The 19,236-nt window shown below is 36.5% G+C and overlaps 1 protein-coding gene across 4 annotated transcripts in view; it reads right to left on the minus strand.

Annotated features, from left to right (window-relative positions):
- CTNNA3 (catenin alpha 3) overlaps window positions 1–19,236 on the minus strand; it is a 1,458,437-nt gene that overhangs the window by 1,144,419 nt on the left and 294,782 nt on the right. For all 4 annotated transcript variants that reach the window (XM_081075326.1, XM_081075327.1, XM_081075328.1 and 1 more), the window contains exon 6: window positions 6,593–6,856. In XM_081075326.1, coding sequence (XP_080931452.1) covers window positions 6,593–6,856 — 264 coding nt within the window. The remainder of the gene's footprint in view (window positions 1–6,592; window positions 6,857–19,236) is intronic.

The following is a 19,236-nucleotide window of genomic DNA, read 5'->3' on the forward strand; positions in this document are numbered from 1 at the left end:
CTTTCCGAAACTAGATTCCAACCAATATGAAGTATGAATTGTCCACGCCTATTACTCATACACAGTCTCTTCATTACCTCCACATTCATTTTTCCTCCATGTTTTTTCTTATTTGTATTTCCTACTAAGAACTCCCTAATTAACTAAACTAACACTAAATTCCATCCCAGAGTCATGGGAAGTGAAAGTGCCCACACATCTGTTCAAACTCTTAGGGTGCTAGTGATCACCTGTCCCATCAACTCCCAGAGGCAGGTGAGTTAGAAGCCAGACCCTGGTCAGCAGCTGGAAAAGTTAGGACATTAAATGTGCAGTCTAACACTTCCAAGGAGAAGCTCAGAGTTGGACTCTACTGCCTGTTCCCTTTGCACTGATCTATGGGGACCAGCCAGAAGAAGAGCTTGCATGCCTCTGTTCTCTTATGGCCCCAATGACTAGTAATATGTGCCAAAGCTCCCAAAGATGAGTAAGTTAGGAGACAGTCCCTCTAGTAGCAGCCATAACAGTTGGGGTGCTAGATATGTGTTCCAAACCTTTGCTCCTCAAGGATGGCTGCTCCCTCACAGCTGTATAGCGCTGTGTGATGGGTGGAGACAATGGTGAGTGTGCCTCAGCATTACCTACCTATTTTGAGGCAGGTGTAGTCTCAGCGGCCCAATGTGCGTATCTCTCAACTAGTTTCTGGTTTTCTCTCAGAAGGAATAGATCTATGAGTAGCTGTTGTTTATTCAGTGTGGTCATGGGTGGAGGGAATCAAAAGCCTCCCATTCTGCCATTTTGCTCAGCATAAACACTCTTTTCTTTTAAAAATATTCTTTTTATCTTTGATGTTCTTAAGTTTCATTCTAACATGTAAATGTGGATTTCTTTTTATATACCTTGATTAGGAATTTGGGGGCTTCTTAGCTATGGAGATTGGTATCTTCCATCAGTTCTAGGAAATTCTTAGTATCTTTTTCATATTTTTCTCTCTTCTGAATATTATATTAAAAAATGTTAGAACTTGTAACACCATCCTCCATGTATCTTTACTTTTTTAAAAATGTTTTTTATTTTTGTGTCTCTCTGTAGTACATTGTAAGAAACGTCTTCAAATATATCTTTCAGATCATTAATTCTCTGTCTAATCTTCCGTTTTGCCTAACAAGTGAGGTTTTTTTTTTACGAGTATGTTTTTCATTTTATATAGTTCCGCCTGATCAATTTCAACAGCCTTTTGTTCCTTTATCATACTCCTCATACTATCGTGTATAAATGAAAGGAAAGGTATATTAAGAATACTAATTTATATTCAGTATCTGCAGTGTTTGCAGACCTTATTCTGCAGTTTGTTCTTTCGGCAAAGTCTCACTTGTGGTGGCCTGCTTATTTGTGTGTGTTGTGAGAACTTATTTTCCTTGGAACTGCATGAGAATTTTTTGTGAACTGGGTGTAAAGAGCAGAGAAAATCTGAGCTTACTTCCGGCAGGCATTTGGAGGTATTGCGAAGACAGGACAAGTTTAAATTTTCAAATGTGGTTTTAGAGGCTATACAGATAATATTAATTCTGACCCAATGTCCAGATAAGAATAGATTTATGGTTAGAAAATTTCCAAGATGTTTCCTGTTCTTTTTTTCTGAGCCACCCAGAGCCAAAATTAAGCCAGCCAAGTCTCCCTACTCTCTCGTGCTGTAGGGGCGAGTGTTTGTCTTGTTCATCCAATGAGGTAGTCAAATTTAGAGTCTCAGCTTTATGAAAGGATCTCATGTGACATTCTATTTGGCAGTGTATAGACTTTGTCTTCTGTCCTCAGTTCACGGTCTCTCAAAATCCAAGCTACAGGCTATAATGAAAAAGAAATTACCCACATCTCCCAGCACGATGCTTGTGCTGGCTTGCTAGTCAGGATTTCAGCTCTCTTTGTACGTGGCCAGTCTCAAATTTTCCTAATTCACCTATTAGATTATCTATGTATTTAAAAATATTTTATCCATCATTTTCAGTTCTTTTATTTCACTGTATTTCTAGAAACCAAACCATCTTTTAAAAATTCCTGTTAAAGTTCTCCTGGATAGCAATGATGCCTATTTTTCTTTAGCGCCCTAATGCTAAGCTGTTTGGTGGAGGTTCCACTTCTCTTTCCGGTGAAAACATAAGATTATAAGGACTACATTCCTCAAAATTATTACACTTAGTAAAAGACAGCATAGCTTGGTGGTTGCAGGGAACCTGAACTAAGGCTAGATAGCTACTGAGAGAAAAGAATTTTCTTTCCTCTTTGTGCTCCCTTATCACAGAGAAGAGTCTGAGCAGCATATCACTTAGATATGTTTCTGGTGGTATACCTCACTGTAAATTCAGGCCCCAGGTAAAAGGTAGGTAAAGTAGAACCACATACCTGAGTACGTACACTACCAGTTGTAGAAAGGAGAAAGAAACAGGGGTAAGGGAAAAATGTTCTTCGCTCCAATGTCACACAGTGACATGCAGCATTCCAATATTCATTCACTCTTTCTTTCCTTCCTTCCCTCATTCATTGATATTTACCTAGCATTTACGATATAGAGAGCATTATTCTAGGTGTTGGAGATACAATAGTGAATACAGATACATAGGAATAATGATACATAAATGAATACATAAAAAAGGAAGATAAGAAAATAAATATGACAGCTCTTTGAAAATGAGAAAATACTACAAAACTCCTTTGTTATTATTAATGTCATCTTTATCACAAGAGAATCAGGATAAGTCTTGTGGATAATGATTACAATAGCTGCTTTTTCCTCAACATATGAGAAAGTACGCCTTGATGGACTTGGAGTTTCAAAGCAGTTTTCACTGGCAAAGTTTCCTTCATAAAGACATTTTCAAAATTGTGTTTATCTACAATTTAACACTTCTTCATTTTCATTCAGTCACAACACAGAAGGAACACCCTATAATTCATACCCTTTCTAATAAGTCAATCGATTTAGCCTGAAAAGTACTCTAATTCAACTTCTATTTTCTCCACCAATAAATCTCAGGTTTCATATCCATAACCAGCCATGGACCAGAATGAAAGATATAATGAAGCTTCAGCACAGTAGATGTTGAGTAAGCGCACTGATACATTTCCACACCATAAACATTTAATGAGACTTACTCCCAACAGAGTATTTACAACATCAATTTATTTCATAGTATTATATTTGCAGAAGCAAGATAGAGCAAAGGTTACTGTGGATCCTTTACCAATACAGCTTCCTGTAAATAAAGAAAAGTGCAACCATTTAATTCACAAAATCATTTTAAAAGGCTAAGTGCTCAATAAATTCTTCTTTATCTAGTTCAGACAGCCTCAGCAGCTATTTGTAAGTCAGATATAAAAATATATATAAAATTCAGGCATTTTTACAATCTTGGATTCCTCTAGCTTTGACTGGAACTGAATTTCAAAGGTTATTGAGACAGGATTTCAGAGAGATATCTTTGGGATTCCCTCCTGCCTTGTTCAGAAGAAGTGAGTCCACCATTTATCTTGAGAAAGGGAAGACTCCATCACTACTGCTGTGCTCACTCTCATCAAAGCTACACACACACACACACACACACACACACACACACTCTCTTTCTTCTCCTCTGCCATTTCTTGCCTATCACAGCCACTTCTAACTAAAGCGAGAAAAGAGAAATCCCAGAAGGAGGAACAATCTGGAAATCTTCTGTCTTCTACAGTCCTAGGAATATAGAATGCAGTGTCTGGGATAAACTGGACCATTTATGCAAGCATCCCCTGACACCATTCTGCTTAGCACTGTGAAAAATGATACAAAATCCTATCAGTCCACTCTAGAAAATTTCACCTCACCACATTAGTAACTCCCCTAATATAGACTATTTCTATTTAAGGCACAAAGCCCTTTGCACTAATAAGTTATTCTGTCTTTTAGACTTGGGTACATTTATAATTTCTCTGATGGTTCATAGAGACTAACAATCTTAGTATAAATTGTGTTGAATTTTAATTAAGCACATTAAGTTCTATCTGTGAGAATTCGATATAGCACAGAAGTGAGAAATACCTTCTGAATCAGAGAAATTAGATTAACATCTTGGCTACCACCACTCACTAGCATTCAGATTTGGGCAAGTTACATAACCTATCTAATTCCCGGTTTTATTTTCTGTGAAATAACATAAAAATGTTTTTCTTATAGAGACTTTGTAATAAGTGATAAATTCACGTCAAGTGTTCAGCTATCAAGAAATGTTACATTTTAATTTATGGGGGACCTAACTTTCTACTGGTATCAGGATATACCAGGGTCTACTTACTGGTATAAAATTACTAAGAACCAGTCTTGCCCAGGTTTCAATCTTCTTATGAAGATAAGACATGCATCTAACAGACGAGTTTATTGCATCCTCATTACACAGGGCAAACAATTAGATGATGGGGTATTATTAAAGAATCATCACTATTCTTGTACCCTATTTAGACAAATATTTCTTGAAATTTTCACATAGATGTTAATAATTAGAAATTGAATAATGTTGAATTAGATATTAAGAGACCTCTTTAAAGACATATAACTAAGAGAAAAGCATACAGGAAGGTTACTCTAAATTTAAATAAAGTGTCTAATAATTTAATTGTGAAAGTAATAAAATTAATAACAATATAGAAATTGTATGTTATGTGTTTCATTTATTAAATTATCGATAAAATTTTAATAATTTTAATTCCATTGATTTCTTCATTATGGAAGAATCTGCCTCCAACTGGTCATCTCCACTAATGATAATGAGAGCTAAGATTTATTGAGCACTTATTAAGTACCAGGCACGGCTCTGAGCAATTTTACATGTATTATTAATGTACTGATTCTAACAACAACACTATGATATATTATTATCCCCTTCTTATAGGCGGGAAAACTGAAAGTTAAATAACTTTCCTATGGTCACACCAGCAGAAATAGGAACCAGGCATTTTGGACTTCAGAATCCTTATCCTTAAGCTCAACACTATGTTGTCCCCACCCCTACCCCAACAGACCCTGCCATTAAGCGTGTCTGACTTGGGTAGCCAATGATCTTTAAACTCATACTTGAATGTTTGATAAATATCTCAAATTGAGTTTCTGAACTTCCTCTCAAAATCAGCTTCACCCACAGTAGTCCCCATCATGGCTGATGAAAACTTCATCCATCCAATTTCTCAAGCTCAAAACAAAACAAAACCTTGTTTTCCCCATCTATAGGACTTGCTGCCCAGCTGTGGGGAATGAGGGCAGCAGACAGCACCCAGCTATCAGTTCCTTCAGTATCTGTCTCAGCTGTCAGGGGCTGCTCCCCATTCCTGGCCCCTGGGATCCCACCCTTCCCAGGGCAGAATGACCTGCTTCCAATGACTGAAAGAGGCATAGACCTGATCAAGGTACACTTGAGAACAACCTTCTTTCCAGAACTCCCTACTGATTGGTGCAGGCTTTGTGGGTCTGGCTCACAAGTAGACTTCTTCCTCTGCTTAGTCTTGCTCTCTCTTCACACATGTTAATTCCTAGTAACACTCTGTATCCCAAACTCCACCTTGTGGGTGCTTCTGGAGGACCCAGCCTACAACACAAGCCAGGATTCCTCTCTTTCTCTCACAGCCAACATCCATTCTGTCACATTCAGTTGGCTCTACTTAAAAAATTTAGCTTTAATATTTACTGATGCCACCATGGTCTACACTAAAGTGGGAGGTGGAATGAAGTGGTGCCAGTGTTACTGCAATAGCTGCCTGCCTGGATGAGGCTGGAGCATTTAGCTGCCTGGAGGCTATTTTTTAACTTCTCCCTTTGTTCACCTTTTAGGGTGGTCCTTTTAAGACTCAAGTCTCCAGGAGTCACACCTCTGCTTACAACCTTTCAAGGAATCCCATTTAATTTGAAGTAAAAGCCAGAGTCTTTAAAAGCCTACCCAGCCCTCCATAACCTAACCCCATTGGGTCTTTGACCTCAGCTCCACCTACTCCTCCCCTCACTCTCCCCACCCAGGCACCCAGGCATCCAGGCTTCTGTGCTGTCACTTAAACACTGGGGCATGCCTTCAAGCCTTTGTTCTAGCTCTCCATCGGCCTGATTCTCTAACTTCCTTCAAGTCTTTGACAGCATCTCATTTTCTCACTGTAACATTCTATAAAATTTACTTAACCTATGTTTACTGCTTTTGTTTTTTGCCTATATTCCCCTCGTCGAATGTAAGCTTCATGAGCGTAGTGATCGATTATATCCCAAGCACAAAGAACAGTGCCAATCAGTATGTGTGGAACGAATACATCCTACCTTTCATAAATTGATCTATACAAAATAAAGTCACCATTTCAATCTACTTAACAATCCCCAATTTAAATTCACTGACTTCCTTGGCAGAGATATAAAGGAATCAGAAGCCTACTAATAGAATATTTTCCTGCTAATCAATTCATTGGAAGATACAAGACGATGATACCGACTGATTGCATAACTGGATTTTTACTTACTCCTATTCTAAACTCCAAAACATGGACCTGAAAATCCACTTCTGTTTGTTTTCACATTGGGACATCAAATCACATTTTTAACTTTCTCTCAACTTACTTCAAGCTCATCAAGAGCACTTCCCAGGGTTGCGGCCTGAGGTTCTGGTGCAGTCAGCACGTTCTGGATGCCTTGGGAAGCATTTGAAATTACATTGAGGGCATTCTGAATTTCTTCACAAACTGTGTCCTTGCTGGCTTTGAGAGAAGCGACATCAGAATGTTCCAAACAAGCTGAACAAATTGAATGCAAGAGGGGGGAGTTCTCCTTCAATGATGCTCGGGCCCCTGCAATTTCATCCCTCTGGTTTGGAGATTTTAAGTCCTGAGGAGAGAAATTAAAAGAGAAGCGCCTTACAATGAGTTATGGGAGACAGACTTATACAAAGAAGCTCCATTTTTCTGTCAATACAAATGAAAAGATAATAGACACTAAGAAGTCAGCTATAAGTTAAAATCAAGGCCATCAATTATTTTTACACTCCTTCAGATTCTGTTAAAATTTCTACAGTAGGAAACCTGAGCCAATTAGCAAATAAAGGTCAAATGGTGCCGATGTGTAATACTGAGTAGATCTTACATTGTCACTTATATCCTTATAAGTTAGAAAAATACTCTGGCATCCACATTATTAAGTGTATTATAAGAGAGCTTGAATTAAAAGGAAGCTGATTACTTATTTCCATAAATGCTGATGATTGCATTTAACCTTTTCATTAAAACTAAACCAATTCAGTTAAGAATACTAAATTGAACTTCCCACCATTCAGCTATTTTCTACTCTTTTTAAAAAATACTTACTAATAAATTAATGCAGTATCTTTCTTTGACATTTATTCAACAAACAGTCACTGAGCACTTAGCATATGCTAGCCTTTGTGCCAGACGCTGAGAGTGCAGATGTGAACAATCCTACAAGGACCTTGTTCTCTTGAAGCTTATGTTCTTGTTTGAGGGGGAGGGGGCCTATACATATGCAATAAGCTAGGTAAACAAATATGCAAGACAATTTCCGGTAATGATAAATGCTATGAAGAAAACATAAAAGTAAATTGTCATGGGGACTGATTTGAGAGGAGAAAGCTGCTTTAGCTTGGGTGGTCAGAGAAGATATTTCCACTGAAATGGCATTGGCCGTAAATATAAATGAAAAGTATTCCAAACAGTGATAAGAGAAAGTCCTATATAAGAGATAGCTGGTCAAAACTAGCTCAAGATATAGTGAAAAGCCCTGGCAAGCCCTCCCTTAACCAAGTGATAATGGTGATCATTAGTGATGTCACACGGGTATCATGTACCCCCTGGTGTATTGTGACAAGAAGAGTACTTCCCCTCTCTCGTATGCCCTCTGAAAGCCCATGATCGCAGACTGATCATGAGAAAAATAATACACAAAACCAGACTGGGAAACATCCTACATGATACCTGGACAGCCTCGAGACTGCTAAGATCACAAAAAATAAGAACACTGATAAACTCATAGACCAAAAGAAATTGAGGAGACACAACTAAATGTACACTGTGTTGGATCCTGGAAAAGAAATAAGACATTCATAGATAAACGGATGAAGTCCAAATAAAGCCTAGAGTTTAGTTGATAGTAATGCATCAATGCTTTGTTTGTTGTGGCAATGGAAAGATAATGGAGGAAACCAGAAGAAAAGCAAATGGGAAATCTCTGTGCAACTTTTGTGAAAATTTAATAGTAAAATAAATAGAAAGCTTATTTTAAATAAAACTAATTCAAGGGAACTTAACAATAGCTAATTCATTCCACATACATCAGCTAATATAATCCTTATAAAAACTCATGATAGCTATTAGTTCCCATTTTAAAGATGATACTACTGAGGTTTACAGAGTCTAAATTCCTAAGCCAAGTGACAGATCTAGATGGTACCCTTTCTTGGGATTGTAAACTAAGTCAGTGTGATGCGAAACCATGATACTAACAGCTATGTTATACTCTTTCCTGCACAGGAAGAATTTTCCTTATTTGCTATACAAGGACAAGGACTTGTATTTGTATAATGACTTATAGTTTATAAAGTGCTTCTAAATATAGTATCTTGTTGATCATCACAACACCTTTGGGGGCAGTAAGGCTGGTGTTATTAGCCTCATTTTAATTAAATAGGTGTTTAGTGTAAGAAAATTAAGAGGCTGGTGAAAGAACTACGATCCAAACCTACAATGAAAACCCAAGTTTTTTTCCCAAGACTCTGCTTCCAAGGAATAATGTTGCCTACGTTAATAAATGGCTGTGCTACTATAATTTTAGTTCCTTCCCTTCTGAAAATAAAAGGCTGACTGCGACTTTCTGCAGACTTTGGGGGAGATTAACTTCTTTACAATATACAGGGAGGACAGTTAGATGTAGTTGTCAACCCACTGTTTATACTCACTAATTACCCAAGAAAAGACACTTTGTGATTTTCTTGGCCTGCTATGATTTCTCCCTGGTATTTCTGGTCTGAGTTCTAGTTTCAGCTCTGCCATTAGCACTATGAACTGGGTAAACTTCCAGTGTCTGTTTTTCCATTTATAAAAATGGGAATAATGATATTTCTGCCAACATAACATTGAGTAAGTAGCACATCAGAAATGGAATAAACTTGGAAAATAGTAGAGACTTACATAAAGAATACAGAATTATTTTATTCCTTAAATTTATCAAATTTGGTGTACTCTCTTTGTCCTGTGATGGTCTTAGTGATTTTTAGATTCCCCACAATTTTAAAGCACTATCTACATTTATCTCAGTGTGACTTAGAGGACAATCAATTGAACGTTTTAAAAGGATACACAACTCCTCAGAAAGAATAACAATAAAAAGTATAAACATTCAGAAAGCTGCAGAAAATTTTCTGCATATTACAGTATAATCAAAACTTATTACATAATTCCCTCTAAAATGACCGACACACGACGTGCACTTCGTCTGGAATGTCAGGGACAACACTTAGGTAGTTTTTAAAAAGAGAAAGTCTTTGAACATATGTTATTATAAAGAAGGTTAAAGTTAAAAAGTTAAGTTCTTTTACTCTGATGTATATTTGATGGTAAATTATGGTAATTGTAATGTGGTAGGGACTTTGAAATTTAAAAAAATCAAATACATTTTTGGCTTTGAGCCTAAGCTTTATCATCTCTGCCCAAGGCAATTATAGAATCTTTAATGAGCATTGCTATCCCGAATAGCACTCTGAAAAAGGCGGTGAGAAAGGACAAGCTTAGCGAACATAACAAAAATGACGTATTATGGCAGCTAGGGAGAAAGAAAGGCAGGTTACAGAGTTTGGGTAAGGCAAATAAAGAAGGCAAAACCATTTCTCCTAAAAGACATCCCAAAGGATAAATTTAATGTAATAAATAAGCACATAAGCAAAAAGGAAACTAATGAATGTCAGCCTTCTAAACGAAAGGTTAGGTAGTGTTTGTGTTATTTTGTTTTAACTGATGATAACATAGGTTTGAAGATTCTTAGGCTGTCTATTTATCCTAAAATTTTAAACCAGGTCAAAATAGGAATTAAACGGTAGGGTCAATTAGAGATTTCTTTGGATGGAGGATTATAAAGAATTCAGCTCCTCAGAGATTGATGCTTATTTAATATCCTTTTTTAAATGCTCCAGAAGAAAAAGCTGACGTGACATTTCCAAGTTAAGTAGACATTAAATGCTTCCAGTTGATAGAGAAACACACAGATGGGATTAAAAAAATAAATAAAACCTTACAAGTCTGTGCAAGTGGGTAGAAAAGTAACATATGAATTTTAACCCTGGCAAGAGAACAAAATATATTTAGGGATTTTAAAGATCAAAAAGTGTAAAAACAGAGGGCTCTAAGCTATCAGTTAATTAATTCATCCATTCATTCAATAAATATTGTTGAGCTCCTACTATACATTAGACAGTTTGTTAGATGTTAGGAATACAAAGATAAAGAGCTTATAGATCAGAAGGGGAAACAAACAAATTTATGTGAGAGTTAAAATAGTTATTCATAGCATAGAGGAATGTCCTTCAGCTTGAGGAGATTCTAAAGAAAATTTATCAGAGGAGGTGAATCTTATACAATAAACAGAAACTTTCCCTGTACACAATGCAGAACAAAAAAACAAGCAAACAACACAGCATGTGCAAAGGCCTGAGGCATGAAAGAGTAAAGAACATGCAGGCCGCTGCAGGTAGCACCACAACAAACACAGACAAACCTTGAAGATACTGCAGTTGGGTTCTAGACTAACACAATAAAACTGACATCACAATAAAACGAGTCACAGAACTTGTATCCCAATGCACATAAAAGTTATGTTTGCAATACTGTAGTCTATTATGTGTACAATAGCATTATGTCTAAAAAAACAATGTACATTTAAAAAAATATTTTATTGCTAAAAAACGCTAACCATCATCTGAGCCATCAGTGAATGGTAATCTTTTTGCTGATAGAGGATCTTGCCTCAATATTGATGGCTGCTGACTGATCAGGGTGGTGATTGCTGAAGGTCGGATTGCCCTGGCAATTTCTTAAAATAAGGTAACAGTGAAGTCTGCTATATCAGTTGACTCTTTCTTTCATGAACGATGATTTCTCTGAAGCAGGTGACGCTGTTTAATAGCCTTTTATCCACAGTAGAACTTCTTCAAAAGTTGGAATCAATCGTCTCAAGGCCTGCCACTGTTTTATCAACTAAGTTTACATTAGTTGTCACTTCAACAACCTTCACAGCATCTTTACTAGGAGCAGATTCCATCCCAAGAAACCATTTTTTTTGCTCATCTATAAGAAGCAACTTCTCATCCATGAAAGTTTTATCATGAGATTGCAGCAATTCAGTCATATCTTCAGGCTCTACTTCCAATTCTACTTCTCTTGCCTTTTCCACCATATCTGCACTTACTTCCTCCACTGAAGTCTTAAATCCCTCAAATTCATCCGTGAGAGTTGGAATCAACTTCTTCCAAACTCCTCTTAATGGTGATATTTTAACCTCTTCCCAAGAACCATGAATATTCTTAATGGCATCCAGAACAGTGAATCCTTTCTGGAAGGTCTTCAATTTACTTTGTCCTGATCCATCAGAGAAATGGCAATAATAGCCTTCCAAAATGGATTTCTTAAATAATAAGACTTGAAAGTCAAAATGACGCCTTGATCCGTGGGCTGCAGAGTGGGTGTTGTGTTAGCAGAAAGAAGACGACAGTAATCTTGTTGTGTATCTCCATGAGAGCTCTTGGGTGACCAGGCGCATTGTCAATGAGCAGTCATATTTTAAATCCTTTTTTCTGGGCAGTAGTTCTCAACAGCGGGCTTAAAGTATTCAGTAAACCATGTTGTAAGCATGTGCTGTCATCCGGGCTTTGTTGTTCCATTCATAGAGCACAGACAGAATAGATTTACATAATTCTTAAGGGCCTTACGATTTTGGAATGGTAAATGAGCATTGGCTTCAACTTAGAGTCACCAGCTACATTAATCCCTAACAAGAGAGACAACCTGTCTTTTGAAGCTTTGAAGACAGGCATTGCCTTCTCCTCCCTAGTTATGAAAGTGCTAGATGGCATCGTCTTCCAATATAAGACTGTCTTGTTTATATTGTCTACATTGAAAATCTGCTGTTTGTGTAGCCACCTTCATTAATTAGCTTAGTGAGAGCTTCTGGATAACTTGCTGTAGTTTCTACATCAGCCCCTGATGCTTCACCTTGCATTTTGTTGTTATGGAGACAACTTCTTTACTTAAACTTTATGAACCAACCTCAACTAGCTTCAAACTTTTCTTCCGCAGCCTCCTCACTTCTCTCAGCCTTCAAAGAAGTGAAGAGTTATGGCCTTGCTCTGGATTAGGCTTTGGCTTAAGGGAATGCTATGGCTGGTATGATCTTCTCTCCAGACCATTAAAACTTTCTCCATATTGCAATAAGGCTGTTTTGTTTTCTTATCATTCATGTGTTCATTGGAGTATCATTTTTAATTTCCTTCAAGAACTTTTCCTTTGCATTCACAACTTGACTGTCAGCTTTCGGCATCCCTTCCTCACTAAGTTTAGTTATTAGTATTTCTAGATTTTGATTTAAAGTGAGAGATGTGTGACACTTCCTGTCACTTAAACACTTAGAGGCCACTGTAGAGTTATTAATTGGCCTAATTTTAATATTGTTTTGTCTCAGGGAATAGGGAGGCCTGAGGAGAAGAAGAGAGATGAAGCATGACCAGTCAGTCAGTGGAGCAGTTAGAACACATACATTTATTGATTAAGTTTGTCAACTTATGTGAGTATTATTTGTGGTGGCCCCAAACAATTACAATACTAACATCAAAGATCATTGATCACATTTCACTGTAAGAGATATAACAGTGATTTATATTGTGAAAATGTTCGAAAAGTGACAGAGCCACACAAAGTGTGTAAATGTTATTGGAAAATGATGCTGATAAACTTGCTCAAAGCCAGGGTACCACAAACTTTCAGTGTAAAAAAAAAAAAGCATTATCTGTGAAGCACAAAAGTTATTAGCAATAAAACAAGGTATACCTCTGCAGGAGACCTGAGTAATAATGATGATGAATCCAGCAAGAAAGGTAAATAGGAGATACCTCACATGCCATGCTAAAGAACTGCAAGAGCAACAAGTTCGGATGTGTATTTTCAAAGGTTGCTCTAGCATTGACCTTTGAGTAGATTAAAGAGAATAAAATTGCAGTCAGGGAGACTAGGCAATAATCCAGGCAATAGACAATGGGTGCCTGAATGCTGAATACTACTGCTAGGCTATAATAAAATGAATCCAGGAATATTTAGGAGATAAAAATTGTAAAACTGTGATATTTAGATTAGAGGGAGGACGTATTTAGAAGCACCTGGAAAATTGTTTCAGCAATTGTGTATATAGTGTTGAATCCACCAAATTCAGGAATACAGAATGAATAAAGTGTTTTGAAAGAGAAAGGTGGAGTACATTTCATCATCTGCCAAATATAAGATGCTAGCATAACATTCAAATTAAAATATACTATACATGGATCTAGAATTCAGAGGAGAGTCTGGACTAGAAGTAGAGATCTGTGAATCACCAGCCCATAGTTGGGGATAAAGTCATGTGGCATAAGATTACAGGCCCTTCACCCAGGATGAATGTTACAATAAGGAGTACAATCTGGGAATCAGCATACATTGTTTCAGCATACATTAGCAAACCTGCTAATGTTAAATGCTAGCCCAGAAGGCCAAATTTATATTGTAAATCACCAAGAAAGACATTGGAAAATACTGAACTCTCAAAAAACCAAACAAGCAAGAAAAAAGCACATGCACACCCTAGAGATCAGTACCCGAATTACTGTGAAAATTATGGTCACCATATTTTAAGAAAAGAGAATTAAAGAATTTCTTTTTTTAAAAAAAGCAATCTGGAAAGACAGGATGGCTTCTATGTCAGGGAATTAAAATTATGGGGTCTGTTCACCTTGAAAAGGGGAAATTTACATTGGAGGACACGTGATTTAAAAAAAAGTTTTTGAAATCATGAATTAATTTGACAAATTGTTAATGGACTTCTTAACTAAATCAAGAAAAAACAGATTGAGGAAGTAGCTTTTCATATTTGAGCTAAATAAATTAAAAATCTCTCTCCCTCACTTCATTATAATTCCCTTGAATGCAAGTACTATAGCTTACTTATTTTGTATCCTGTTATCTAGTATTATATGGCACATATTAGGAGTTTAATAAAAGTTTTTGAAGAAACAAATATACAAATGAATAAGAAGTCAAAGGAAGTTAAGTTAAACTCAGAAGGGGTCAGACACTTTGAATATGGTTACTCCAAGAAATTAAATTTTGTGGAAAATATATATAATCTAGTGAGTTTGGACAAATTTGTTCATGCCAATGCCACAGAAAGCTAAAGGATAAAATTAAACTATACCTATCTTTGCAATAAGCGTTAATGAATCCATTAATACAACTACTTTGGAAAACTGATTGATAGTATCTACTGAAGCTGAACTTACATATGCCCCATGAGCCAGCTATTCCAATCCTAAAAGAAGATACACACATTTAGAAATGTGTCGATGTGTTCATTATAAGACATATGCAAAGTGTTCATAGAAAGCACTCTTCATAATAACCCCAAATTGAAAACAACCCAAAGCAATGAGAATGAACAAAATGCAGCTATTCAACGTGAAATATGGAATAAAAAATACCAGATATAAAAGAGTACATATTGTTTGATCCTATCTATATAAAGTTCAAACTCAGGCAAAACTATCTATGGTTTTACAAATGAGAACAGTGATTACTCTTGAGGGGTGATTAGAGATCAGAAAGGCGTATAGGGATATTTGGGATTCTAGTAATTTTGTTTCTTGCTCCAGATACTGGTTACATGAGTGTGTTTAGCTTCAAAAAATTCACTGTACATTCATACGGTGTACATTTTTCTGAATGTATCTTATACTCCAATAAAAAAAGTTTACATAAAATCAAACAAAAATGTTAGCAAAGCCATGTAAATATTCACAGTTTGTGACTTCTCTTAGTAAAGAACATTAGTATAAATAAGCTATGGACATGCCCTGTGTCATATTCCCATGATATTAAGGAAAGGATTATAAAATTGGATAAGTAGTCCATTTGCAAGTATGTTCTACCCACTGTGAGGGCTTTTATTTTAAAAGGGCAAAGAAAAACATCTAAATGTTTGGAAAATACAACTAAGAAACGAAAGTTCTCATTTCAGCCTGACCATCGGAAAGGATGAAGCTAAAGGATTTTCACAGAAACTGATTCCATGCACCCTTGAACAAACCCTCATCTCAGAGAATCCGAGAAAACTTCCTTACTAAGCTACATCCCTGTCCAAGTGGAACAGCTCAGCAGATACTCTGTTCAAAAAGCAGAGCAACATGCAAATGACCAAGTTTCTCTTCCAGGTGTTTAAATGAGGTTTCTGGAGCTGACAAAACCACTCTGGTAGGGGAAGGAAGGGAGCTTCTAAAGAACAACTTTGTTGTCTTAAGACTAACAAGATGTGCCGCAGAAAAGCCCATGGACACTTTGCTATTTGGATTCCATCCTTGGTTGGCTTCTACCCCAACCAGTCTTCTCCCTGGCAACAGGCTGCCCGCTAACTGCTTCTCTGGTCACTGGGCAGCGTCATGTTCTATCAGAAAACAGAAGAGTACAAACACCTGCTACTTTAAATGTTTTTCTCCAACATAAATTAGGAAGCAGAATACTTAGCCTTAACTGAGCTGAGGGATGTAAGATGGCGAAACAAGAAGAGATTGCAGAAATAAAAAGCAAGTTTTGAAAAAAAAACAAGATTTTACAATCAAATCATGATTAAGCAGCTACATCCCTACCCAAGTATAATAGCGCAGTGAGACCTTTACTTTTCTTTCATCCCACTTTCCATTTCATATTAATAGGACAAATTCAATAAAAGAGAAAACAAAAATTCTTCAAATTCAAATCGAAAACTGAGAAACGATATAATAATTGTATAAAGATATCCCCAAGGTATGCATTCTGGGCTATTACTGTATACCTTGGGCAGCCGAAATACACCAAAGTGAATATTAACAACTCCAAGGAAACTTCCTAGGAAAACATTATTACTTAATTCTAATGCAGACTACCACGTCAGTCAAGAAAATGTATATATAAAGTTTAGAAATGCCCTATGTTCATTTTCTATCTATCTGAAGTAAATACAATATGTATTATATCTGCCTATAATTTTCTTCAAATTTATATCTAAAAAATAAATTATATCTGAAATCATCTACCATATGACTATAGTAAAAAGAATAAACAGAAAAACAGAAAAATAATGAGCTACTTCAGCAACATCCAGTTGCTGTCCATCATGCTTACCTTCCATTTATGTGTATATTTTATCACTCAATCTAACAAGATTCAAGTATCCATAAATCAAAAAACGTTTTCTCTAAAGTACAGATTAATTAACACCTGTAAGTGCTAAATTGGATTTTAACACCTTGTCACACAAAGATCAATAAATATTATTACCCTTACAATTCCTTCCCATTTAAACTTCTGTGACTCACTTGTGAGAAATAGACCACCCTTTCTCAAACATTCTGGTGCATCTCAGAAAGCCAACATCACTTCGCACAAATGGGAGCCAAGCCCAGGGATGTCGACGCCAACTTCCTAGTTCATAATCCCTTAAATTCATGTAGTGGTTTATCCTGTTTAACATGTTTCCTATCATTCTTTCACAAAGACCCCCACGAGGGGATATGAAAAGTGTTATTGTGCCTAATTATTGAAAGAGGAAAAGGATATTTGTCCAAAGGCACACGAGATTAATAAAAAGTGGTAAGGTTAATTGTATTTAAGAAAGCCAACATGTACTGAACAGCTACGATGCTTCCTATCCTCAAACACTCTTTATTCACTTTCTCATTTAATGGCCCCACTATGAATAGGATCTGGGATTGGCTCCTGTTTTAAAACTCTTTCTACCCAACACTATGTTTATTTATTGTCAGTAGCTTAATCAACAGCTCCCAAAGTCTGTCAAAGGACTTTCCTATAACACTGTGGTTCGGTGGCGGTCCAACACAGAACACATATTTCAAGTATAACTTTCTGATGAATAATTGACATACCTAATACAACTCAGATTAGAAACACACTCCTTACTTCAGTTTCAGAATAAGACTGTTGATAAAACTTCAGGCAAAAACTATAAGACTAGAAATTAAAGTGCAGTCCATAAGCTCATTGTTCGAAATATAAGTCAGAGATACATGGAGTAAAAATAAAATTATAAGTATCATCTAGACTACTTCAATCTACCTTTGATGAAGAAAACATTCTAAATGTGGCATCTTTTTCCAGAGGTGGGAAGAAACTATTTGGCTTTTTAGACTAATTCAACAAGCTCGAAACACCTGCTGTAAAATGTGACTTTAAAGTTAAAGCTATAAACTCAGATATTTATTCTAAGCAAGAAGCATAGAAAGGCCAGATGTAAGCAAACTGGGAGTTTGCTTATGAGTGAGGCCCTCATACAGGCCCTCTGCTCCATTTAAAAACATTCAAATCCAAATTGGTCAAACAAAAAGAATCCCTGACCTCTGCTCTAAAGTATTAGCACAGATGTTTCTGTGAGCCTTATGAACGCAGTCTCCATGCTTTTTATGCATACCATATGTGTATCTGACCTTGGAAGAGATTGGAAAGATAGATAACACGTGTCCCTGGGCCTGAGCAGACTGTAATAAGCAAACGGTAGTGAGGCAAATGCTGAGCAACTCCATGACAGGAAGTATGTCTCATAATGCAAATAGCATGAGCCTTGGGGTTAGAATCCCAACACAAAAACTGTCCAATAGCAGGAGATTCTGAGTAGAATATTTAACCTTACTTCAGTTACAAAATGAGGATATTAATTCCTGTCTTACAGGGTATTAATGAGGTTAAATGATTTAATACAAAGTTTTTTCCAGCATTTCTTACTTGACCTCTCTCTCTGGAGCAAACTATTGGCCAATTAAAATGTTTCTTCTTACATGACAACGAATACTAAATTTAAACTGACAGGTATTTACCTCTCTTCTGAGCTCCAGGTACATAAATCATGTTGGGTCTCAAACGTGTTCAAAATTGAATCCATTGCCTTTCTTACGCACGTACCCAAGTATCCTTCCCAAATTTCTCGAACTGAATGACCTCAATAATCCAGCGGACTAACAAGAATCCTGACGAATACCCTTGACTCATCTATCCCCTCACCCTCACCATTAAGTAAGGTCTGTGTCTGTTATTCTACTCATTAAATATTTCCCCAATATGTAACCTTGTTCTTGTCCTCACCACCAATACTAGTCTAGAAGAGAAATGATTACAGATAAAACTAAGGAGGTGGTTGGGAATACAAGGAGAGAACAAATTAGAGAAATATTTAACAAGAGACAGATTTTTGACTAATACAATCTTTTCTCTATAATACCATCAGAAGAGTCTCCCTAAAATTCAAATATGATCATCACTCCTCAATTTAAAATTTTCAAGTGACTGTTAATTCACACATAACAAATCTCATATTTTATTATACAAAAACATGGTCTGACTCCAACTTTTCTGTCTAGTCTCACTTTCTACCACTTCTCTCACAGGAACCTTTTCCACCTGCCACACAGAATCACATGAGGTTGTGGAGATGCCTTTGCACTAACTATATTCCAGTCTCTCCTCACACCTCCTGGAAAATATCTTTTTATCCTTCAAGACATCTTGGATCCTCATGTTCTGTTACCCACAGATGCACTCATGTGCTCTAATACTCTAACACAGTACTAACATGGTACGTATTAAACAACGAGCCTGTGCTATATTTATTCATTGACACGTTTGTTTCTCACCAAATTATGAGCTCCTACTGGGACCGAACTGATGTCATAATTCTTTCATCCCTTGCACCTTGTACAGGAGCTGGCACCGAGTGACCAAAATGAATTAATAACATCTCACACCACTTTAAAGACATCAGAAAACTTTGAGGGTTATGCCATAAAATAATTTACTTTTCCATGAGATAAAAATTCTAATTTTGGAAATGGAAATCTCAACTGCAAAAAAATTAAGATATGCTCAATCTAGAATGGAAGTGTTCTTCTTTAATTGTGTTCCCAATTAGGGCGGACAGATTTGCTATGA

The sequence above is a fragment of the Rhinolophus hipposideros genome (genome assembly GCF_964194185.1).
Source record: "Rhinolophus hipposideros genome assembly, chromosome: 15".
Taxonomy (NCBI): Eukaryota; Metazoa; Chordata; class Mammalia; order Chiroptera; family Rhinolophidae; genus Rhinolophus; species Rhinolophus hipposideros.